At 47.9% G+C, this 23579-nt stretch overlaps 3 protein-coding genes and 1 pseudogene across 18 annotated transcripts in view; 3 read left to right on the top strand and 1 right to left on the bottom strand.

The window, feature by feature from the left end:
- The window catches only part of NDRG4 (NDRG family member 4), a 58072-nt gene extending 48793 nt beyond the window's left edge, over positions 1–9279 (top strand). For 2 of the 7 annotated variants that reach the window (XM_060185437.1, XM_060185439.1), the window contains 10 exons: positions 435–521; positions 616–672; positions 1022–1125; positions 3888–3944; positions 4039–4090; positions 4357–4404; positions 4525–4560; positions 4636–4723; positions 5977–6015; positions 7127–9279. In XM_060185437.1, the coding sequence (XP_060041420.1) occupies positions 435–521; positions 616–672; positions 1022–1125; positions 3888–3944; positions 4039–4090; positions 4357–4404; positions 4525–4560; positions 4636–4723; positions 5977–6015; positions 7127–7281 (723 nt within the window). In that variant the 3' untranslated portion in view covers positions 7282–9279. The remainder of the gene's footprint in view (positions 1–434; positions 522–615; positions 673–1021; positions 1126–3887; positions 3945–4038; positions 4091–4356; positions 4405–4524; positions 4561–4635; positions 4724–5976; positions 6016–7126) is intronic. The other 5 variants (XM_016186855.2, XM_007520081.3, XM_007520080.3 and 2 more) reach the window with 3 other exon arrangements.
- A 1414-nt stretch (positions 9280–10693) lies between these two features.
- Positions 10694–18844, top strand: SETD6 (SET domain containing 6, protein lysine methyltransferase). 4 transcript variants are annotated; one of them, XM_060185435.1, is made up of 10 exons: positions 10694–10775; positions 10901–11044; positions 11127–11271; positions 11815–11956; positions 12066–12260; positions 12376–12496; positions 14409–14589; positions 14728–14870; positions 15789–16034; positions 18510–18844. In XM_060185435.1, exons 1-10 carry the CDS (start codon positions 10749–10751, stop codon positions 18546–18548), a joined length of 1383 nt encoding a protein of 460 aa, XP_060041418.1. In that variant the 5' UTR covers positions 10694–10748; the 3' UTR covers positions 18549–18844. The 4 variants fall into 4 exon arrangements, with proteins under 4 accessions (XP_060041418.1, XP_060041416.1, XP_060041419.1 ...); XM_060185433.1 differs by having other exon boundaries at positions 18506–18844; XM_060185436.1 differs by lacking the exon at positions 15789–16034 and having other exon boundaries at positions 18506–18844.
- CNOT1 (CCR4-NOT transcription complex subunit 1) overlaps positions 18012–23579 on the bottom strand; it is a 109172-nt gene continuing 103604 nt past the window's right edge. For all 7 annotated transcript variants that reach the window (XM_016186850.2, XM_007520076.3, XM_016186852.2 and 4 more), the window contains exons 46-49: positions 23083–23263; positions 19642–19774; positions 18701–18835; positions 18012–18330 (exon numbers count right to left, since the gene is read on the bottom strand). In XM_016186850.2, the coding sequence (XP_016042336.1) occupies positions 18252–18330; positions 18701–18835; positions 19642–19774; positions 23083–23263 (528 nt within the window). In that variant the 3' untranslated portion in view covers positions 18012–18251. The remainder of the gene's footprint in view (positions 18331–18700; positions 18836–19641; positions 19775–23082; positions 23264–23579) is intronic.
- LOC132536763 (selenoprotein K-like) lies at positions 19770–21717 on the top strand (annotated as a pseudogene).

Genomic DNA, 23579 nt, shown 5'->3' with positions numbered 1-23579 from the left:
CTCCAGGGTTATCATTGAGGCTGGGTGCCTGCACTATGAATCCACTGCTTCCGGAGGCTATTTTTTCCCTTTTGTTGCCCTTGTTGTTTATCGTTGTTATTGCTGTTGGATAGGACAGATGGAAGTGGAGAGAGGAGGGGGAGACAGAGATGGGGAGAGAAAGAGAGACCTGCAGACCTGCTTCACTGCTTGTGAAGTGACCCCTGTAGGTGGGGAGCTGGGGGCTCGAACTGGGATCCTTATGCTGGTCCTTGTGCTTTATGCCATGTGTGCTTAACCCACTGCACTACTGCCCGGCCCTGGGCCTCATGCTTTTAAATCTTAACATGCTAGCCACTGCACCACCTCCCAGGCTGCTTTACAGCCTTTTCTAGGAGGGAAGGCCAGGGGTCCCTACACCCTGTCACCCCGCCTGCCCTGACTTCCTCACACAGCTCATCTTCCCTGACCTGGTGGAGGGGCTGGTGTTAATGAACATCGACCCCAATGGCAAGGGCTGGATCGACTGGGCAGCCACCAAGGTGAGGGCCGGCCTGGATGGGATGGGTTGGGCTGGGTTCAGGTGGGGTGGGGTGGGTGGGGTGCGCTCACACTGGCCCCCACCTGCTGTCACAGCTCTCTGGCCTGACCAGCACTTTACCCGACACAGTGCTATCTCACCTATTCAGCCAGGTAAGGGTGTAGGACCATCCTCACCCACCAACAGAAGTGGTTGGGCTGGGGCGGGGGTCCCTCAGGACTGGGGCGGGGGTCCCTCAGGGCTCTTGGGCAGTTGCCAAAGAGCCCAATTCTGCCCGCCCTTGGTACCTCATCTCTGTGCCTCCCAACGGGCGAGAAAACTGGGAGGGGACGAGCGGTGGTCTAAGGCACCTGACTGGTCTCACGAGTACTTGACTCTGTGGTCAGGGTTCTGAGACAGGGTGGGGGGTCTCCTCCAGCCCCGAGAGCCCCTCTGATCTGGGCACCTGTCTGTCCCCACCCCTCCGGCATTTGCCGTGCGCCCTGCTACGCCTGGGCCCAGGAGGAGCTGGTGAGCAACACAGAGCTGGTGCAGAGCTACCGACAGCAGATCGGGAATGTAGTGAACCAGGCCAACCTGCAGCTCTTCTGGAACATGTACAACAGGTGCAGATGGGTGGGGTGCGGACACCCCGATATGGGGCACTGCTCTCCCGGGGGCCCCTCTTTATGGCCCTGTCCCCTGTGGGAGGAGACAAGCAGGCAACATACTCCCCAATTTGCAGATGAGCAAAGTCCTTGGACTTTGAGAGGGGGCTCCTCCTGCCCTGGGCTCCTCCATGCCTCCTCCCTGCTGGAGCAGTGAGGCACTGGATGACACCTGAGCCTAGCCTCCTCTCACAGCTGCAGAATGAGGAAGGAGTGGATGAAGCCCACTCCTTTCAATGGTGACTTCAAGGATTAATAACCTCAGCGAGGGAGTCGGGCGGTAGAGCAATGGGTTAAGCGCATGTGGCGCAAAGCGCAAAGACTGGTGTAGGGATCCTGGTTCAAGCCCCCGGCTCCCCACCTGCAGGGGAGTCAATCCACAGGCATTGAAGCAGGTCTGTAGGTGTCTATCTTTCTATCCCCCCTTCTGTCTTCCCCTCCTCTCTCCATTTCTCTCTATCTTACCTAACAACAACAACAGTAATAACTACAACAACAATAAAAAAACAACAAGGGCAACAAAAGGGAAAAATAAATAAATAGGGAGTTGGGCGGTAGCGCAGCAGGTTAAGCGCAGGTGGCGCAAAGCACAAGGGCTGGCATAAGGATCCCAGTTCAAGCCCTCGGCTCCCCACCTGCAGGGGAGTCGCTTCACAAGTGGCAAAGCAGGTCTGCAGGTGTCTATCTTTCTCTCCCCCTCCCTGTCTTCCCTCCTCTCTCCATTTCTCTCTGTCCTATCCAAAAACAGCGACATCAGTAACAACAATAATAAAAAACAAGGGCAATAAAAGGGAAAATAAATACATATTAACTATATACACATATATATTTAATAACCTCAGCCAGATGCCAGGGCCCAGAGGTTAGAAGCATCTCAGGGTAGAGAGAGAATAACCTCAGTTGCCATACAGTCAATCAGAAGAGGTCAGGTAGAACAGACACAAAACATTCCAAGCTGGGACAGTGTTGAGTGTGAACCCCTCTATCTCAAGCTTCCAGGAGTAGTTATTGGTGAAATTATGCATGACATCAAAAAGGAACAAGGAAGATTAAAGATTTTTTTAAAAATATTTATTCCCTTTTGTTGCCCTTGTTTTATTGTCGTAGTTATTACTGATGTCGTTGTTGTATAGGACAGAGAGAAATGGAGAGAGGAGGGGAAGACAGAGGAGGGAGAGAAAGATAGACCGCCTGTGAAGCGACTCCCCTGCAGGTGGGGAGCGAGGGGCTTAAACTGGGATCCTTATGCTGGTCCTTGTGCTTGGTGCCACCAGCGCTTAACCCGCTGCACTACCGCCCGACTCCCTAAAGATGTTTTCAAAGTGACACATACATCAGGGATAAATGTCAAGGCACAAATAAGAGGTAGTTACACATGCATCACATAGTTAAAGATCAGAATAGGTGTCTAAGGGGGAAAACATCAGGGCAAAGGTGTTTAAAACTGTTATTGTCCAAATGTCATTATAAGATACTGAATTTATTCAAGTTCTACCATGCACAATCTCCAGACCCTCAGTACAACACCAGACATCAGAGTTGTGGGTAACATCAGTTGCATGTGGGCAGTACACCACTAGCCTGTGGGCCAGAAAAATCTCTAACATATCTAGACTTTGCCCTAGAACAGGATTCTTATAGTAAGGGGCACAGCCTGAAAAGCAGGCCTTGTGACAAAGGAATGTACCTGGCAGGCAAACAACACAAAGCAAGCACATATTTAGCAAGCTTGGAGGCAAAGGATTTCTAATAACAAGTATCAGGAAGTCTGAGATCAGAAAGTTTCTTCAACAACTTCCCACTGTGTTCCTGGGAGTCCCCTCAGGAATGCCCCAGGAGAGGAGTCAGGCCCCCTCATCTGCTTTCCCTACCTTTTAAAAATTTATTTGTTTGTTTATTTATTCCCTTTTGTTGCCCTTGTTGTTTTATTGTTGTAGTTATTGATGTCATTGTTATTGGATAGGACAGAGAGAAATGGAGAAAGGAGGGGAAGACAGACAGGGGGAGAGAAAGAGACACCTGCAGACCTGCTTCACCGCCTGTGAAGCGACTCCCTTGAAGGTGGGGAGCCGGTGCTCTCTCTACCTTTTAAAAAATATTTTACGTATTTTGTTTTAATGAGAGAGAAAGAGAGAGAGAGAGAGAAGAGAGAGAGTGAAACAGGACTGAAAACAGAGTGAAACTCAGCTCTGGCTTATGGTAGTGCTAGGTACTGAAGCTGGGACCTTGGAGCCTCAGGCATGAAAGCTATTGCATGACCATTATGCTGTCTCCCCAGCCCTCCCCTCCTCTCCCTCTTGATTTGGCCCCTGCCAATGTGCTGGATTTGAAACTGGGGAGAAATGCAGGCCCTGTACTTCAAATCCCAGGGTACAGGTGGCGGTGTATGGATGAGTGTGTGAGAAGGAAATTAGAGATCTCAGGAGTTAGGGATACAGGAAGAAGTCATCTGAACCTCAGAGGTCCCCAGATTTTGCAGAACAGGCCCCACCTCTTTGTTGTCCAGTGGGGTGACAAGGCCTCACCCATCTCACTACTGAGATGACTGAGTGTGAGTCCCAACCCTGCGCCAGTCCAGAGGCTTCTGAGGATGTTGGGCCATTGCTGCTATTGGGGGGAGGGGCTGGAGCATGGCTAAGACACAGTTGTGTCTTGGGGTCACATGTACCCTAGGACCCAGTACCAGGAAAGCCCATCTCAGCTTCCTTCCCTCCATGCAGCCGCAGAGACCTGGACATTAACCGGCCTGGAACAGTGCCCAATGCCAAGACGCTGCGGTGAGTGTCCCCTCCCTAACTACCACCCCCTCCCCAGCTAGTCCTCCATATCCCCAAGCCCTTACCAGACTGTCCCTTTCCTTTGTGCCTACAGCTGTCCCGTGATGCTGGTGGTTGGGGATAACGCACCTGCCGAGGATGGGGTGGTGAGTGAGGGCTGCGCCCTGACAGTGGGAAGAAGGACTGCAGCTTGGGGGCCTTGTCAGCGTCAGCTCCCAGGGAGCCTCAGGGATATGCACTGGATGGCGGCCTTCTCATCCCACTGCCACCATCTTGCTAGGCATCCTGCCTTTCAGTGAGGGAGGGACCTGGGGTCAGGGTCCTGGGGCTGCCTCTTTTCCTGTCTATCCCAATCACATAAGTCCCCCCCCACACACACACACACACACTGAAGCTGCTTCCTCTCCCTCAGGTTGACTGCAATTCCAAGCTAGACCCCACCACCACGACCTTCCTGAAGGTGAGCCTTATCCCTTGGCCCTGGGCTCCCCACTACAGAGGAGCCACCTGGGGAGGGCTGGCCTGGGGTCCTAACCAAGTGTGCCAGAGCCCCAGCTCAGCTCTCCTTCTCTACCTGCAGATGGCAGATTCTGGGGGACTCCCCCAAGTTACACAGGTGAGTCACAGACTGTCCCTCCTCATCTCACCTGGGGTGGGGGGACGCTCCCTGTCATCATCTACCCTTCCCCAGGCACCCATCAAAGTGAGTGCCTGTCCTTTCCTGCAGCCCGGGAAGCTGACTGAAGCCTTCAAGTACTTCCTGCAAGGCATGGGCTATAGTAAGTATCCCTCCTTGTACCCCGGAGGCCACTGTGCAGGCAACTGGGTAGGACTGACAGTATGGGGACCAGGATGCTGAACCCCTTTTCCCCCATGGCTCGGGACCCAGAGACCTGCCAGGGCACCTCCACCTGAACTATACGCCTGTCCTCCCTGGTACATCTGCTCTCAGGTACCCTTAGGGGGTGCTGGGGCAGTGTTGGACTGATGGGGTTGGGGCTCTTCCCAGCCCTGGAGGGTCAGACCTGGCCTGAGTCCTGCGGGGGGAAGCCCGTCTGTAGGTGAGTCACATACCACCCACATGCTGCTGGGCCTAAGGCAACCCAGGAGGGCTTTGTCCCCAGAGGTAGATGGCCTGGGGGCACCACTCTAGTGTGCTGGCATCCGGGTGACCTAAAGGCACCTCTGAAGGCTCTGAGATTATAGAGGCCCAGGAGCAGAACTGACCCCCTGCCCTGCCCTGCCCTGCCCCTCTAGATACGGAGATGTATATGGAGCCTTTCAGACTGTGCTCAACACACACGCACACACCTACCTCTCTTTCTGGCAGCACCAGAAGCCCTTCCCTCTCTCCCTCCGTTACCTGGCTTCAAAACCAAGGTTTTCCTCCCTTGAACCTCTCACCTCCCCCCACCAGACTTCAGCCCATGGAGCTGCCTTGTGGAGAGGGCAAGGTGCACAGGAAGATTAGAGCTCCCCCACGCCCTCACCCCCCAGGGGCCTGCTAGCCTCTCTGTAAGGATGGAGGGCACAGAAAGGCCACAGCCAGCGAGACATAGCCAACGCGGGGCCCTGCACACAGGTGCCCAGTGTATAAACTACACTAGCCCTGGGCTCCCAAAGAAACATTACCAGGCAGCCCAAGAGGTGTGTGTGTGGGGGGGGGGTTGGTTGGTAGGGGGGGCTCAGGAGGCTGAGGAGACCTGCTCTCTGAACAATGGGAGACTGAAGCACTTAGGCAGAAGTCACTGGGACCAGGATGCTGGACCCAAAGGCCTTGTTAAGTAGGGGCCCAGGCTGGAGAAGTGAGGGTGACACAAGTGCCTCTATTCTGCTTTTGGGGCTCCTGTGGATCCTTCCGGGCTGCTGCTCTGGGGCGGCAGGCAAGACAGCCCCAGCCCTTGGCCCCTCTGTGCTGCCCTTTCATCTGCTATGTGGCCCATCTCAGCCTCTGCCTCTCAGGACCACCGTTTTCACTGCCTTTTGTCTCCCCCCTCCCCCCGCCCCTCTCTGGCTCCGTCTTCTCTCTTAGTTGCTCACTTGAAGGACCGAAGGCTGAGTGGAGGAGCAGGTAGCCTGGTGCCTCGCCCTGCTGCATGCCCCCCTCCCATCAGTCTCCCAGCTCCTTTTTTTTTTTTTTTTGCTGTGCTGCAGCCAGGCTGCATCTTGCTGTGGTTTGGAACCATGTGACCTGCTCAAAGCCTCCTGCTCCCCACAGATCCTGGAGTCTGAGGGCTTAAGATTGGCTCTATTTCATTTGCTTATTATTAATTTTTAAATATTTATTTATTTATTCCCTTTTGTTGCCTTTGTTTTTTTTTACTGTTGTAGTTATTATTGTTGTTGATGTCATTGTAGTTGGATAGGACAGAGAGAAATGGAGAGAGGAGGGGAAGACGGGGGAGAGAAAGACACCTGCGGACCTGCTTCACCGCTTATGAAGCTTTCCCCCTGCAGGTGGGGAGCTGGGGGCTTGAACCAGGATCCTTACACTGGTCCTTATGCTTTGTGCCACCTGCGCTTAACCCGCTGTGCTACCGCCCGACTCCCTCATTTACTTATTTTATGAATGAAAGCAAGTAGCATAGGCAGTGCTGGGGTTCAAACTCAGGACTTCACACTTGCAGTCCTGTGCTCTCCCACTAAACCACCTCTCTGCACACTGGGTCTTAGAGGAGTCTTGCTTGTGGTCCTCTAGCAGTTGGCACCTGGTACGTAACTCTGAGAGGTGGGCAGAGCCCAGGCCAGCCGAGTCTGAGCCATATGAGCAGTCAAGTTTAGAAAGACCTCACGGTGAAACTCTTGAGGAAGGCCAGAGACTGACTGAGGGCAGCGTGAGGGAGGTGACCACACCTTCTTCTTATAGAAGTAGTGCTATGTCCTCAGTCGCCATCATCAGGAAAATCTGAAAATCTGTCCCATCGCTTCACTAGCTGGGGGATACCTGGTCAGGCCCCCCTCCCTACCCCCCATAATTCTGGCTGACGGCTGTGAGGAGGCCCTGCCCTTGGCCTCTTTGCTGGCGCTGCATGCCGTGGACTTGACAGAGCAGGCGCCAGAAGCCTGGCCTGATGGGCCTCTGTGTGAATCCTGCTGGCCGCTTTACTTGTATGAATCCTCCTACCGCCTGCTAAACTCAGCCCTGCAGGCCAGCCCTCATGCCGCCCTTTCTCTACCCACAGTGCCCTCAGCCAGCATGACCCGCCTCACCCACTCCCGTACTGCATCCCTCACCAGCGCCGGCTCAGTGGATGGCAGCCGCCCGCAGGCCTGCACCCACTCGGAAAGCAGTGAGGGGCTGGGTCAGGTCAACCACACCATGGAGGTGTCCTGCTGAAGCCCCCGGCGCCCCAACCCCCCACCTGCCCCACCCGCATCACCGTCCCATTACCATACTCCTGCTGGCTCGTTTTCCCTTTAGTTTATTTTTGCTAGGGTGCGGGGGGGGGGGGGGGGGGAGAGAAATGGTGTTACTTCTCTTCTGTTTTAAAAGACGAAGGGGTCCATCTTAGATGCTGTAGCAAAACAGTCTCTAGGTTACAGGGGTTCGTCTCCCCACCCCTGTCACCTTACTCACTGACTCACTTAGCTGACTCAGACCCCACTCAGCTAACTCCCCACACACAGCCCTGACTGACACCATCAGGGCAGGGCCCACTGTGGGGAAGTGTAGGTAAGGAATGAATTTGAGTCCTTCTCTGGCCAGGTTCCAGGATAATACTCTACATTAAAGAGCATGAATGACCTCATTGTGCGGGCAGGTTTGAAGATGGGGGTGTGGGTTTGAGGTGGTGGGTACTGAGACAGTAGGAGTATGGGGTCCTGCTCAGACACTGGTACGAGAGCCAGGAGACAGCAACTAGGAGGGAGCCCTGCAGGCCCCTTCTGCCAAGCACACTGATCCTGACTTGGAGTGTTTGACACAAGAGGACACTCTTGCCAGGCAGCTGATTTCCTGGGGCTCTCTGGATAGGAGCGATGCTGCTGCAGGATCAGGCAGTCAGACTGAAAAGGGCTTCTCTGCTCTAGGAAGACAAGACACAGAGGACCTTGAGGGCAGGAACCCCATGCAATGTCACCTCCTACAACTGTCCCATTTTCTGAGCCAAGGCCCTGAAACACAAAGTGGCCTGGTTCTCAATCTTCATGGGGATGTGACAGAAAGGAGTCTGAGGTTAAAGGTTGGGAGAGCCCATGAGAACACTCGGGAGCTATGTGAACTGTCTTTGGGAGCCAGTAGATAGATGGCCGAGAGTTCCCGCAGACTCCTTTTGAGCCCCCAGGTTCCATGGTGGACAATTCAATCAGCAGTGTAGCCAAGGCCATAAAAACACGGTGTTTCTAGGGAGAGTTCCGGCCAACCTAGGTCAGTGTTTCACACAGGTGTCACCAAGTAAGGAGAATTTATTTGGAGCGAGTTGGTCCAAAGTATTGAGACTTGTGCAGGCACACATGGCCATCTTGGCCTGTGGGAATGGCTGGGGGTGGGAGATACAGGTTCTGGTCATGAACAGAGGCAGGCAGAGGAGAAAGGTGACCTCCATACCCCATGGTCTCCTGCTACCTGTAGCCCAGAACTGTGCCATATACTTTTGTCCACTTATCAGGCCCAGAAGCCATTTGTCTTGGAGCGTAAGACAATTGCTGATGACAACTTCAGGCTGTAGAGAGGGCAGGTGTCTGTGTGTGTGGGGAGGGGTGTTCTAAGGCTGAAGGACACCTACATTCACATTTCCTCTGCATACATTATCCCCCACCCCAGCCTTTCTATAATCTTAAGCCATTATTAGACTGCTCTAGAGACTGGTGGTGTCAGGTCTGTCCCCAGTTATATTCACTCACGTGCTCCCTTTGAATATTGAATGTGACTGAAAAGCCGGTAGAAATAATCCCTTACTGTAGATAGTGCTGCAAATGTTGGATTTTTTTTTTCTTCGCTGTGTTCCTTATAGATGAGATATCTATAAATACCTATACATCATATATATGTGTGTGTATATATATATATATACATGTATATATATATATGTGTGTGTGTATATCTACATATCTATATATATATATATATATATATATATATATATATACACACACATATAAATGTATATTGGGTCCTCCTGTGTGTTTTTTCCCATCGGAGGTTGTCTTTGATCAAAGTGAACTTTTAATGGAGTTTATTATTTTCCTCTCTGTACAAAGTGCTGAGCCTAATATTGTGTATTCTGGTGGTTGATGCCATGAGACTGAGATGACAAAATGTAAAGCAAATAGCCCCCCTGTTGATGTAGAAAGAGTTAACTGTACTGAAAAACTAATAAAATGAAAAATTCAAGGATGGTGATGTGTTGCTTCTTGGCTGTCTGGAATTAAGCCTATGGGGTGATAAGTGTTTCACTCAGCTCTGTATTTCCAGTTTTTATTTGTTTGTTTGTCTTAAAGTATTAATAAAAGAGGAAATACTGATCCAGAACATCACTCTGGCACTTACTATGCCAGGGCTTGAACTCAGGACCTCATGCTTGAAAGTCCAATGGCCTACCCACTGCACAACCTTTTTCCAGTTCTTAACACAGACATACATTACTTTATCAATGCTTACATTCAATCTTCAGAGTAGCTATTACAGTTTCACAGCTGAGAAAATAGCATCGGGAGAAGGGATTTGCTCTGATAAGAGGGGCCAGACTGGGAGGGGGAGTTAGCACTGACTAAAAACTGCTGCCCGTAACCTGTGTTGCTTCCTTTCTTAAATTGAACAGCACAGCACATCCCCGTGTTTAACTGCTACTTCTGACTTATTTACCCAAAGAATAACTCCTGCAGTGTCAGATAACAAAGAAGCGAATAAAAATAAATAGTTGAAAAAAAAGGGACATATTCTAGAGAGTATGGAGGGCACACACAGTGTCAATACTAATTCTGGGAGGACTCCTCACATCTCTGCGAACACACCTCTCCACTTGAGCAAATTAGACAGTTCAATGGGGCCAGGTGGTGGTGAACCTGGTTGAGCACACATGTTTCTTAAATTTTTTAAATTACCTTTATTTATTTATTGGATAGGGATAGTCAGAAATCAAGAGGCAGGGGGAGACAGAGAGGGAAAGAGACAGAGAGACACCTGCAATCCTGTTTCACCACTCACAAAGCTTTCCCCCTGCAGGTGGGGACTGGGGGCTCGAACCTAGGTCCTTGAGCATTACAACATGTGCGCTCAACCAGGGGCGTCACCACCTGGCCCTGAGCACACATGTTATAGTGCGCAAGGACCCAGGTTCGAGCCCCCGGCCCCCACCTGCAGGAACGCTTTTCAAATGGTGAAACAATACTGCAGGTGTTTCTCTGTCTCTCTTCCTCTCTACCACCCTCTTCCCTCTCGACTTCTGGCTGGCTCAATCGAATAAACAAATTAAGATAAAGAGTATTGGACAGTTAGTTCAGTGACCGTCAGGAGGGTCACCACAACCCACCAGCTTCAAGGCCCTCAGCTTTTCTGCACCTGGACGTCTATACCCTGAGCGATCTCACCTGTCTAACCCCAACGAGCCACAAGGGGAGGGTGTGACCAGCTGGAGGCAGCAACGTGACACCTCTTCCCGCAACCTACCGGGAACATTTCACCTCAGAGGTTTCCAGGATGGACGACCACTGCCTGGGTCCCTGCAACTCCGCGCTCAACTCCAGCGCCCACACCGCAGCCAGTACCACGTGACCCGGGCGCGCTTGGCCCCGCCCCGAGGCGGGGGGGCGTGGCCACAGCGCCGGAAGCGCCCGCGCAGACCCAGCGGGCCGCGCGCGCCGAGCATGGCGGCCCCGGCTAAACGCTCGCGGGTAAGTCCCGGGGTATCAGCCGCGCGCCCCTCCGCCCCCCGCGCTCCCCCCGAGTCGCCGGCATCCCTCCCGCGTGCTTCTTGCGCTCGCTGGCCTCACCTAGCCGCTGTGCTCGCTTATCTCAGGTTGTGGCGCCTGCGGGCAGCGGAGAGCACGACCCAGCCTCGGACCCAGACCCGGATCCGGACCCGGACCCGGACCCGGACCCGGACCCGGTGGCCGGCTTCCTGCGCTGGTGCGGGCAGGTGGGACTGGAGCTGAGTCCCAAGGTGAGGCGGGGAACGGCCTGGGGGATCCGGGGGCCCTGGGGAAAGGTCCGGCCAGCGCTGACCCGCCGCTGCCCCCGCGCAGGTGGCGGTGAGCCGGCAGGGCACGGTGGCCGGCTACGGCATGGTGGCCCGGGAGAGCCTGCAGCCCGGGGAGCTGCTGTTCGCGGTGCCGCGCGCCGCGCTCCTGTCGCCGCGCACCTGCTCCATCCGCGGCCTCCTGGAGCGAGGTGGGCCGGGCGCGCGGGGAGGGGCAGTGCAGGGCGCCGGGCTCGGTGCTCGCGGCTGCAAGAGGCAAAGGGCTGCTGCCATCAAAGTCTTCAGGCCGGTGGTCGTTAACATCACCGGAGAAGGTGGCCGACTCATGTATCAAAAAAAAAAAAAAATCATCATCATCATGACATCTTGGACACCAAGTAGAGGGTTTTTAAGGACAAAGAGCCGGGAGGTCTTGGGCTGGGGAAAGGCTGCGGGTTGCAAGATGAGGAACAGAGAGGTCGGGGCCAGTGAGAGGCTGCGGGGGCAGTCCCTGGCTCTCTTCTGGAAACCGTCACAGATTCTTCAGATAAAGCTTGTTTGACGAAGTGGCCTATTTTCCCAAGCGGCAGCTCTGGGTGTGCTTTGTCCACACAAGTGTCAGTTTTCTCAAGGCCCGTACCTGGTAGTCTGATGAGATGTGTGGAGAACAGAAGTGGAGTGCATCATATTCACTAGCTGGGTGGCGGGGAACCCGGGTCTGCGGCCCCCCTTCCGCTCACCTGTGTCTCCCGCAGAGCAAGGCGCACTACAGAGCCAGTCTGGCTGGGTGCCGCTGCTGCTGGCGCTGCTCCATGAGCTGCAAGCCCCTGCCTCGCTGTGGAGCCCCTACTTAGCTCTCTGGCCCAAACTGGGCCAATTGGAACACCCTATGTTCTGGTGAGAATGGGGAGGGGGCTGGAAAGCACCCTGCTTTGTGCATCTTGGTCCCAGGCCATAGTCCCATCAGGGAATGTGAGGGGGACCTGCCTGGGGGATGTCACTGCAGGCCCGAAGAAGAACGCAAGAGACTGCTGCAGGGCACAGGGGTGCCTGAGGCCGTGGAGAAGGATCTGTCCAACATTCAAAGCGAGTACTGCTCCATCGTGCTGCCCTTCATGGAGGCTCACCCGGATCTTTTTAGCCACAGGGTCCGCTCCCTGGAGCTCTACCGCCAGCTTGTGGCTCTTGTGATGGCTTACAGGTCAGTAGGCAGACCCTTGAAAGGACTTCCTGTAGAACTCTAGGGACGGCAGGGGAAAGAACCGGTAGACCCCACCCCTGGTCTGTCCTAGCATTTAGCCATCTCTCTCTGGCAGCTTTCAGGAACCACTGGAGGAAGATGAGGATGAAAAGGAGCCAAATTCCCCTTTGATGGTGCCTGCTGCAGACATACTAAATCATGTAGCCAATCACAATGCCAATCTAGAATACTCTCCAGTGAGTGGATCCTTTTGAGTTCTTGTTATGTGCCATTTGATTCATACTAAGTCAACCAAGCCTCATGATAAAAAGGAAGTTAGCTCCTGGGTGGGGGGGGAGAGAGCGAGCTGTGGTCTGGATTGGTAAGATAGCTTAGATAATGCACTTCACTGTCATGGGCATGCCACCAAGCTGAAGGACACTTCGGTGCTGTGCTACCTTTCTACCTGAAAATGGCCTGGGGCACTAAAATCCTAGTGACAAAAAAAGTTATGGTTTCAATCTTCTGGTCAACTATTTGGTACTAGAAGTTGGCTGCTTTCTGCCATGAGTCAAGATTATACTAGAGCTCTGAACTGCATTATAGTGCATGGGGATGAGAAGGATATCAAAGTTCTGTTTGCTTTGTGGGAAAAGGTCCAAGTTTATAGAATTAAAAATTAAAGGATGGGAGAGAGCATAATGGTTATGCAAGCAGACTCTCATGCCTGAGGCTACCAGTGCACACTGGTAAAAAATAAAAATATAAGACTCCCTTTTATATCTCATATGAAGTAAAAGTAGTTTCCATGTGTACTTTGGGGGTTCAATGCCTACATGACTCTACTGCTCCCATTAGTCTTTTGCACCATCTGTGCTTAACCCGCTGTGCCCAACCTCCACTCACAGAAGTCTTTTTCCCCCCCTCCTGTATATAGCGTGTACACTCATGTGGCAGCCGTGGACTTGAACTCGTAATGTGTGCCCTCTACTACATGAGCCACCTGCCAACCCCTAGCTTTTATTTTTTTGATCTACTTGCCCTCCTATTCTGATGTGGGTTTAAACATTCCTTTTTGAAAGCTAGCAACGGGTCCCCCCTCCCCCTTCAATAGAGAGGAAGGGACATCTGTTGTACTGCTTCACCACTTGTGAGCCCTTTCCTCTTGTAGGTGAGGATCAGGTGCTTGAACTTGGGTTCTTATACAAGGGTAGTGTGTGTGCTATACCAGTCTGCCACCTATCTGGTCCCAAGAAATGCTTTTGAATGTTTTATAACAGACCAAAGTATGGAGCAGTGTGCTACACCCAAACATGCAGTGCAGGACACTGAGATTTTACCCTTTGCTGCCCATACCAATTTCTTTTTTGACAAGGATCAAAGTATTGTGCCTCTATGTTATTCTATATTTTAGTTATTTTTATATGGCATCATATAAAAGGCATGCCCTTTACTTCTGAGTCACTGTCCTGCAGCAACTTTTCAAACTAGCAATTTTTTCAAGTAAGAGTACTGCTCAACTCTAATGGTGCAGGGGGTTGGACACAAATTATGTAGCACTGGGACTTAAACCTAGGGCCTTACACATGGAAGGACTGAGCTATCTTAGTCCCTAAGCTAGCAACTTAAAAAAAAATTCATTTTAAGGAGAAAGATACATACAGAGGGAGTAACATACCAGAGCCTTGCTCCGCTATGGCTTATGGTGGTGCTGGGGACTGAAGCTGAGAGATTGCAGCCCTAGTCTTTTGTATAATCATTATGCTGTCTCCCCAGCCCGAGCTAGCAACTTTTAAGTGGTGGATATGATTGAGCAGCGATTTACCTAACACTGAAACTGATTTTTACCTTTGAGTCCTTCCCTTTATTTTTTTTAAAAAATGTATTAGTACAGTATAGAGATAGAGAATCAGAACACTCTGGCATGTGGGATGCTGGGAATCAGAATCAGGACCAAATGAATATATATATATATATATATATATATATATATATATATATATATATATATATATATATATCTCCAGGCCCTAAGAGTAAGCCTTATCCTTTCACTTTATAATACATTGTCTACAATTCCTTACAGTTATTTGGAGGCTCTTCCTAAGAGGGAAACAGCCTTCTTAAGACTGGGAATAACCTGGCATACTTATTTTCCTTCCACCCCAGGATTGTCTTCGGATGGTAGCTACTCAGCCCATTCCTAAAGGCCATGAGATTTTCAATACTTATGGTCAAATGGCTAACTGGCAACTGATTCATATGTACGGTTTTGTTGAACCATATCCAGACAATACTGATGACACGGCTGACATTCAGATGGTGACAGTTCGTGAAGCAGCATTACAGGGTGGGTGTCTTAACTCAATCTTTGACTGAGGGATGTCTTTCTCCATACCCCACATACTGTTTCCTTCATAAACTAAGCAATATATGAGAAATGAGTTTCTAGTTATATTGAGACTGTCACACTATTTCATTTATGCAGGGATAAAAGTTGAAGCTGAAAGGCTCTTATTACACGAACGCTGGGATTTCTTATGCAAACTGGAGATGGTAGGGGAAGAGGGGGCATTTGTGATTGGGCGAAAAGAAGTGCTGACTGATGAGGAACTGATCACCACACTCAAGGTAAAGGATTTATTTACTTTTATTCCCACCAGGATCAGTGCCTGAATCCACTACTCCTGGTTGACCTTGTCTTTTTTACTTTAAACATTTTTTTAATCTTTATTGCATGGAGACAGCCAGAAATTGAGGGGAGGGAGACAGACAGATGCGTAGACACACCTGCAGCACAGCTTCACCACTTTCAAAGCTTTCTTCCTATAGGTGGACACCAGGTGCACCACCATCCACCTCCCCTTTTTAAATTTTATTGCCATCAGGGTTATTGCTGGGTGCCTACACTATGAATCCACTGCTACCAGCATCCATTCCCCCCCCTTGGGCAGAGAGAAATTGGGGGGTGGGGGGGAGTGTACACATCTGCATTACTGCTTTACCCCTCCCCCACAATGAGATCCTTGGCACCACTGACCAGCCTGCTCTTTCCTTTATGATAAAGGGTGAGAGAGGAGATTGAAGGAGACACGCCCACAGGCATTCCCATAGTGGACCAGAGTTTGAATCTAGATTCTCTAACATGTTTGCTGTATGCAAAGGAGCCATCTGCTGGCCCTGATAATGGCTAATGCTTTTGGTTAAGTATTGGGAGTTGGGTGGTGGTTCACCCAGTTATGTGCAGACATTACCATGTGCAAGGACCTGAGTTCAAGCCCCTGCTCTCCATCTGCAGGAGGATACTTTAAAAGCTGTGAAGGTAATCTCTCTCTCCCTATCTCCCCCCACTTCAATCTTTAAAAAAAAAAAAGCCAGTATTGGATTGTTGGAAAAGTTATGGCATATTTTTTCTATGCAAAAATGTCATGGCTTTTCAGACAACTCAATATTTAGAGTAAGATAAAGGTAGATGAAAATGGAATGAGAGGATATGTCTCTCTAATCAGACTCAAGGAGAACCTTGCTAATTCAAGGACCTATCACTAGGTACTGTGCATGTCTGCTGAAGAGTTCACAGAATTTAAAGATCACAGTGGATGGGAAGATAAGTGGGAAGAGGACAGCCTGATGATCACAAATATTCCCAGGCTCAAGGCATCATGGAAACAGCTTCTTCGGGATAGTGTTTTGTTGACCCTGCAGACCTATGCCACAGACTTAAAAACTGAACAAGATTTACTCAGCAGTGAGGTCTATGTTAAACTCAGCTGGAGGGAACAGCAAGCCTTACAGGTTCGTTATGGTCAGAAGATGATCTTACACCAATTATTGGAACTGACTAATTAGCAGGTTCCTTGTTGCCTAAAGGAACTTGAGAAGAACTTTAATGTTTACTGATAATTAGCAAGACAATTCTGGGTCTTCTCCTTTCCTATTAAACAGTAAAAGGAAAAGTAGCAATGGTGATGTTAAGAGATTAACTGAGGGGAGTCTGGGCGGTAGCGCAGCAGGTTAATCACACGTGGTGTGAAGCATAAGGATCCTGGCTTGAGCCCCCGGCTCCCCACCTGCAGGGGAGTCACTTCACAAGCAGTGAAGAAGGTCTGCCAGTGTTTATCTTTCTCTTCCCCTCTCTGTCTTCCCCTCCTCTCTCCATTTCTCTCTGTCCTATCCAACAACAATGACATCAATAACAACTACAGCAAAACAAGGGCAAAAGGGAATGAATAAATAAATAAAAGAGATGAACTGACATTTAATGATTGGCAGGAGCAGACTATTGATCCGACACCAGTAACATAGGGGTTCGGGGGGTGGTGCAAAAGTGGACACCTGGATTATCAGTGGCCAATGCCTATACAAATCGAACATTCACAGCAGCCTCCCCCAACACCTAAATAGAGGGGAAGATACCTGCAGCACTACTCCACCTCTTGTTAGCTTCCCCCACTGCAGGTGGCTTCTTGCTCATGATAATATGTGCACGCTACCAGCTAAGCCACCACCCAGCCCCCTAATAATACAGTTTATAGGTCTATTTGTTTCAACCAAAGCTACAAAAATGGGATTAATACTAAATAGGTCTTGTAATCTAGCATCTACTGTGGGCTTTGAAAGTAGACAGGGTTCAGATATGTTCTGAGCAAGTAATACATTTTTCCCTTTAGAGGATTTGATAAACTATGTAACTAATACTCAGAACATTTTTTTTTTAATTCCCAAGTTTACTCTTAATGGTACAACTTACCCATCAGGGATAAAACCAAGATACCAATGTAATTCAAGCACCACTCATGTGAAACTTACTGAATTAAAAGTAAAATACAAATTTTCTTTCACTAGTAAAGATCATGGCATACTTATATAAGGGTAAAATGAGCATTTTGTGACTGAAGTTAACCACAGAAACCTTTCTCCACCAATTTCCTACTAAAAAAAGAATGGGAAGAATATAAAAATAGTTTCCTTATTTAAACATGCCTGATAATCAGGAAGCTGTGCTATTCACATTCCTCATCACTGGCTAATACTGAGAAAGGCACAGTGGACAAATATGACTTACTATACACACTCAAGGAGGAGGGGATCAAAAGCTCAGAACCTACAAAGGATACAAAATACAGAATGTGGGCCAATTTAGAAAACATCCAAAATCCACACAAAGAGAGGGGTTCTACTCGTTGATCCCAAGTCTGTTTGGCTAGTCACTGGAGAATAGCAATACTCTTAGTTTCCTTTCCCAGTTTACAAGTAACTTGGGAGTGGGGGATGGGCACTCAATCTTAAGAAAATGATGCTCTCAACATCAGCTTTCGGCTTTGGGAAAGAAAAATTTGACAGGATCTGAACTATTCCTTGGAATAACAACTTCTAGCAAGTCAACATTTTAAACAAATGGTCCATATTCATATTATAAAATAACTTACATTAAACTTAAATTGGCTTTCCTGCTATTTTTGGACAAGATGCTAGAAAACTATGCCAGAGGCCAGGGTGGTAGCACACCTAGTTGAGCACACGCTACAACTGCAAGAACCTGGGTTCAAGATCCCAGTCCCCACCTGAAGGGGGCAAGCTTCACAAGTGGTAAAACAGGACTGCCAAGTCTGTATCTCTCCTCAGTTTCTGGCTGACTATCCAATAAATAAATAAATATAGTAATTAAAAAAAAACTATACCAAACCTTTAAAGTGTACAGGCACTAAAGGCCTTGTTAAATTTTCGACTTGCTTTGGACACTTTTTACACAAACCCAAGAAGTTCCAGACAAAGGTTTTCTCTTTCATATATTTACACAAGTTCAAAATGATATTCACAGCATCTTCTAAATTTTGGCCAAGAGTCAAAAAAAATGCATTTAAACTGTGGAACATGTCCACGTAGTAGTTGGGGCAGATACCCAAGAACCAAAGGGCTGGGCAAGTCAGGAAGCGCTGATTCTTCAGCAAGTTTATGAACTTGGTACAACGGGAACTCCAGGCTGACCCATTTATAGAGATGCAGTACCATCTAACTGGCACCTGTTCCTTCCATTACTTGCTGAGCCTGCTTCTGTCCCATGCAGCATTGTGCAACTGATTGGAACAACCTAAAGGATGGAAACAGTTTTAAGTATGTGAAAAAAGTCAGGCTCGACAATACCATACATCCATCTTACTGTGTCTCCTACTGTGTCCCCTCCAACCTCCACCACTCACCCTTTTTTCTTGCAGACTAGGGGCCCTGCAGATACACAATTCCACCACCCTGCTTTTTTCTTTCAGATAGGAAGACATCAGACAACCAAAGACTACTCCAGTACCTTAATACCTATGTGGTACAGGGACTTAAACCCAGGCTCCATGAACAGCATTTACCATCAAGGCAGGTGTCCTACCTGGAGAACCTTAATTACCCACCCAAGCCGCAACTGCTCTATCTCATAGAATAAGACCTATCAAAAATTGCTTTTAACTCACTTTTCAATTTCTGGGGCACAGTGTACAAATTCATGGTTCCAGAACTTAAACGCTGGATTTTTAATCAGCTCAATGAAAGTAATAAGAAGACCCCAAGGATGTGGCCTATTTACAATCAACCGTTCCAAGAGAACCCTAGAGAGGGGGAGGAAAAGTTAATGTATTAAACTGGTAAAATTTGAGCGGCAGTACTTTTATATCCACAACACGTGGGGTTATAAATGCTGATCCAGTTTTTAAAATATGTGCATCTCTCACTGGAACCTACCCACGGCTATACATTATACATAAAAGTTCAAGCAAGCTACAACAGATTCTTAACTATCGGGGTGGAGTGGTAGCACTGGGTCATAAACACCAAATATGACCCTATTTCATCTCCCCTACTTGTCACCCCAGGAATACTAAAGGTAAGTCTAAAGTTTCTAACATACCTTTTAACAGATTTCTGTGGTCAGAACTCTAGTTAAAATGCCACCAGAAATGTTTGATTTTACTTATTTTCCCCTTTTTTACACCAGAGCACTGCACAGCTCTGGTTTATTGTAGTGTGGGGGATTGAACCTGGGACTTTGGAGCCTCAGGCATGAAAGTCTCTTTGCATAACCATTATGTTAATCTACCCCCACCCAAAATGCTTTTAATTCAAAACATCTGCCCCTCTTGATATTTAAAACTATTTTATTCAGTACAGATTATGGTTTCTAATCCTCTGATTTTTTAATGTCTATCCGACTAATTATATGGGCAAGAAATAGCAATATGGATAATTATTTATAGCAATATGGATAATTTATAGCAATATGGATAATTATTTATAATTATCCATATTTAACACAAAAATGCTCAACATACACTGAATGCCTAGAAAAATCACTCAAAATCTGGTTAGTACGGGCACCCGTAAGAAACATTAAAAAAACAAAAATCAACTAGTTTACCTTGTGATCTGTTCTTGAATAGCTTCAGTGTTGGCCTCTGCAAAAAGGTACAGCATTGTGCAGCTAAAATAATGAGTGTGACTATTTGGGTACCGCAGCTGATTTGCAATTGCATTCAAGAAGAGATACCGACCTAGAAATTAAAACCCAACAAATAAAAATTTCAAAAGGCCAACATGAAATGAAAGATAATAATTCTGACTGGCTAGGGTTCGGATTTCTGACAAGGACTTTCAAAGTACTCCATTTTTAAACCAGTGGTTCTTAGGGCTCCAAATAGTTTGCATTTCTCTGGGTTGTATTTCAATACAACCACAAAAACGTAAAAATTACCACTATTTTACAGTGTTGGTAAATATAAGTCTTACTTCTGAGTTCAGTTCAATCTGTTCTAACATGGGGGGGGGCATGGGCACGCTAACATGTCCTTAGGTTAATTTGAATATGTTTAAGTTTGTGTTATTAGTTTTGACCTCATAGCCTTTCATCAAGAGCCTTCAGAAGATGGCAAAGCAGAAAAACTTTGGACTTAGAAAAAGTATATGGTCTCCAACAACAAACGACATCAACAACAACAATAACTACAACAAGGCTACAACAACAACAGCAACAAAGGGGGGGGGGGGGAATGGCCTCCAGGAACAGTGGATTCCTGGTGCAGGCAGAGACCCAGCAATAACCATGGAGGCAAAAAAAAAAAAGAATATGGTCAAGAGTGCAACCCTTGGGACTGCACTTGATAGAGCAATAGTCTAATTTCTCTCCTTTTATCTCATGAAATAAATAAAAAGGGTCCAGATAACACAAAACATATTTTGAAGACTACTGGTTTGAAAACATAGGAACCTTTTAGCAGATCATTTTTCGACCACTTTGATTTCTGAGGCAATCACAGTATATCTAATGCCTCCCTCTCTCTAAAGTATATCTCCTTCCTCCTTTGCTGCACTCAAAATATAATTAAAATATTTATGGGCAGGGGTAGATATAGCATAATGGTTATACAGAGAGTCACATGCCTGAGGCTCCAGAGTCCCAGGTTCAGTCCCCTGCACCACAAGCCAGAGCTTATCAGTGCACTGGGGAGAAGGGGGAGGGATAGTTTAAAATATTTATTTTAAGCAGCCTCAAATCCCCTTCTACAAGTAACTACAGATGCTATTTATTCTCTATATCAGTGTCTTTGTGTGCCTTGCCATGCACACAACTCAGATTCTAGCCCTAGTGCCATAGAAAAGTTATGATGGGAGTCAGGTGGTAGCACAGCGGGTTAAGCGCATGTGGCACCAAGCCCAAGGACCGGTTTGAGGAACCCGGTTGGAGCCTCTGGCTCCCCACCTGCAGGGGAGTCGCCTCATGGGCGGTAAAGCAGGTCTGCAGGTATCAGTCTTCCCCCTGCCCCCGTCTTCCCCTCCTCTCTCCATTTCTCTCTGTCCTAGCCAACAACGATGATTATCAATACTAACTACAACAATAAAACAAGGGCAACAAAAGGGAGTATTAAAAAAAGAAAAGGTATGATGACACGATGTATCTCCAGTGTGATGGCATATATCTGCATGAAAAAGGCATGGGAATAGTGAAATCACATATTGGGGTCAGAGGTGCCAGCTGCAAGTGTGGCATCTCAAGAGTCCATAACAGGCAGAGGGAGGGAGATACGGAAGCTGGGAAGGGTCAGGAGGTATAGTGACTCTGGAAGTCACTCTGGGACTGAGGAGTAGGATGGTTTACATCTCAAATGGATAAGTGTTGGACAGCCGGAATCAATCCCCATGGAAATTATTGTTCATAACAGATTTCTTTTGGGGACTAGCTGAGTTCGTGGTTTTGTTTTTCAAAACTCTGCTTCAACAAGATGTATAAAAGAGGCTACAGAAATTCATCTGATTCCAGATATGATGATGGAAGAGGGCCACCAGGAACCCCCCCCCCCCCCAAGAAGAATGGGTCAAATCAATCATCTGCGTGGCCCTAGTCCTTCTCCAATGGCTGGTGGATAAGGAAGGTAAATGTCTGCTCTAAGAAGCAGACAACTGGGCGTGCATACTCAGAGCAGAAGGAAACCGTCAAGAAGTACAGAGCTGACCATGCCAAACAAGTAGATGAGTGTGTACACCAAAACAAGGATTGCTCTGTGTTCTCACAGGTGAATGAGGTCATGCTGGGAATTCCCTCCATGGGGATCTGGCATGACTGATATGCAGTTCTATAAATGCACGTTTGTCTCATTTCTGTCTGTATGAAAGTCTTGGTATAGTTTTAATAAGTAGATATTTTTGGTTGTAAAACTGACTTCTCATCTTTATAAGATCAAAACAAATTGGAAGAAAAGAAAAAGGCTATGCATTTAGTACTATTAGAGTCATGCTTTTCAATTTCTGGAAATACCATTTGTTATCATTTATAAATAAATCACATTATACTTATAAAAAAAGAGTCCACAACAAACTTAGAAGTAGGTATCTTTTTTAAAAGAATTTTTTTAATTTATTTTATTTTAATATTTATTTTATTTATTCCCTTTTGCTGCCCTTGTTGTTTTATTGTTGTAGTTATTATTGTTGTTGTCGTTGTTGGATAGGACAGAAATGGAGAGAGGAGGGGAAGACAGAGAGGGGAAGAGAAAGATAGACACCTGCAGACCTGTTTCACCGCCTGTGAAGCGACTCCCCTGCAGGTGGGGAGCCGGGGTTCGAACCGGGATCCTTATGCCGGTCCTTGTGCTTTGCGCCACCTGCGCTTAACCCGCTGCGCTACAGCCTGACTCCCAGAATTTTTTTTTTTTTAATATTTATGGTCCCTTTTTGTTGCTTTTGGTGTTTTAACATGTTCTGGTTACTGATGTCGTCATTGTTGGGTAGAACAGAGAGAAATGGAGAGAAGAGGGGAAGATGGGGAGAGAAAGACAGACACCTGCAGACCTGCTTCACCGCTTGTGAAGCGAATCCCCTGCAGGTGGGGAGCCAGGGCTCGAACTGGGATTCTTATGCTGGTCCTTGCGCTTTGCGCCATGTGCACTTAACCCTCTGCGTCACTGCCCGACTCCCGTAGATATGCTTTTAAAAGTATATGTGTGTCAGAATGAACAGGACTACTCAGTGTAAATCATCTATTAAATGAGTCAAGAACACCAACTTCACCCAGGAAGATAAAAGCCCACACAGAAGTAAACAAAACACAACATGAGATTTTTGCAAAGCTGGTGGGGAAAAGCACTGTTCTTTGCTTTTTGGAATGCTATCCTATTCAAAATAAAACAAGCCAGACCCATGATTATGTCAATGTTATTGTAGCATCATTTTGTACAAGGAAATAAACTGCATTTACATGACAAGAACTGTCATAAATTATCCCCCCTCAATAAAATAAATCATTTGACTAGATTGTGGCAAAAGGTATAACAACTTGACACTGACAATTGGCCTTTTACTCACTCACCTTCAGTGTCCAAGTCCACAGCCAGGTTTTGGAAGATGTCCATGTGTGCTGAGTGAGTGATCGTGCTCATTGAAGGTGTGCTGCCCTTGTTGTGAATATGTGCAATGGCCTGAGTCCCAACATAGAGCACCAGTGCATTGATGAGCTGGAGGTTATAGCGATTGCCAGGTTCATTGGATACCTAAATGAGCAAAACAGAAAGCTCCTGATTTACTCAGAGAACTGATAGCGTTAAGTGTTTTTAAATCCTTGAATGCTTTCATCAAAAAGTTCAAACTGCTCAACAAAAATTTGCAAAGTTGTTAACACCAAGCTGAGAACATTATAAAGCACAAAGACCTGGGCTCAAACCTCCGGACCCCACGTACAGAGGGAAAGCTCTGAGAATGGTGAGGCAGTGCTATAGGTCTCTCTTTCCCTCTTCACCTCCCCCATCCCATCTCAATTTCTGTCTGTATCAAATAAATAGAATATTAAAATAGAGGCTATGAAATCCA

The sequence above is a fragment of the Erinaceus europaeus genome, chromosome 2, assembly GCF_950295315.1.
Source record: "Erinaceus europaeus chromosome 2, mEriEur2.1, whole genome shotgun sequence".
Classification (NCBI taxonomy): domain Eukaryota; kingdom Metazoa; phylum Chordata; class Mammalia; order Eulipotyphla; family Erinaceidae; genus Erinaceus; species Erinaceus europaeus.
The sequence above is the reverse complement of the archived record's forward strand: the minus strand, read 5'-3'. Positions and strand labels throughout refer to the sequence as shown.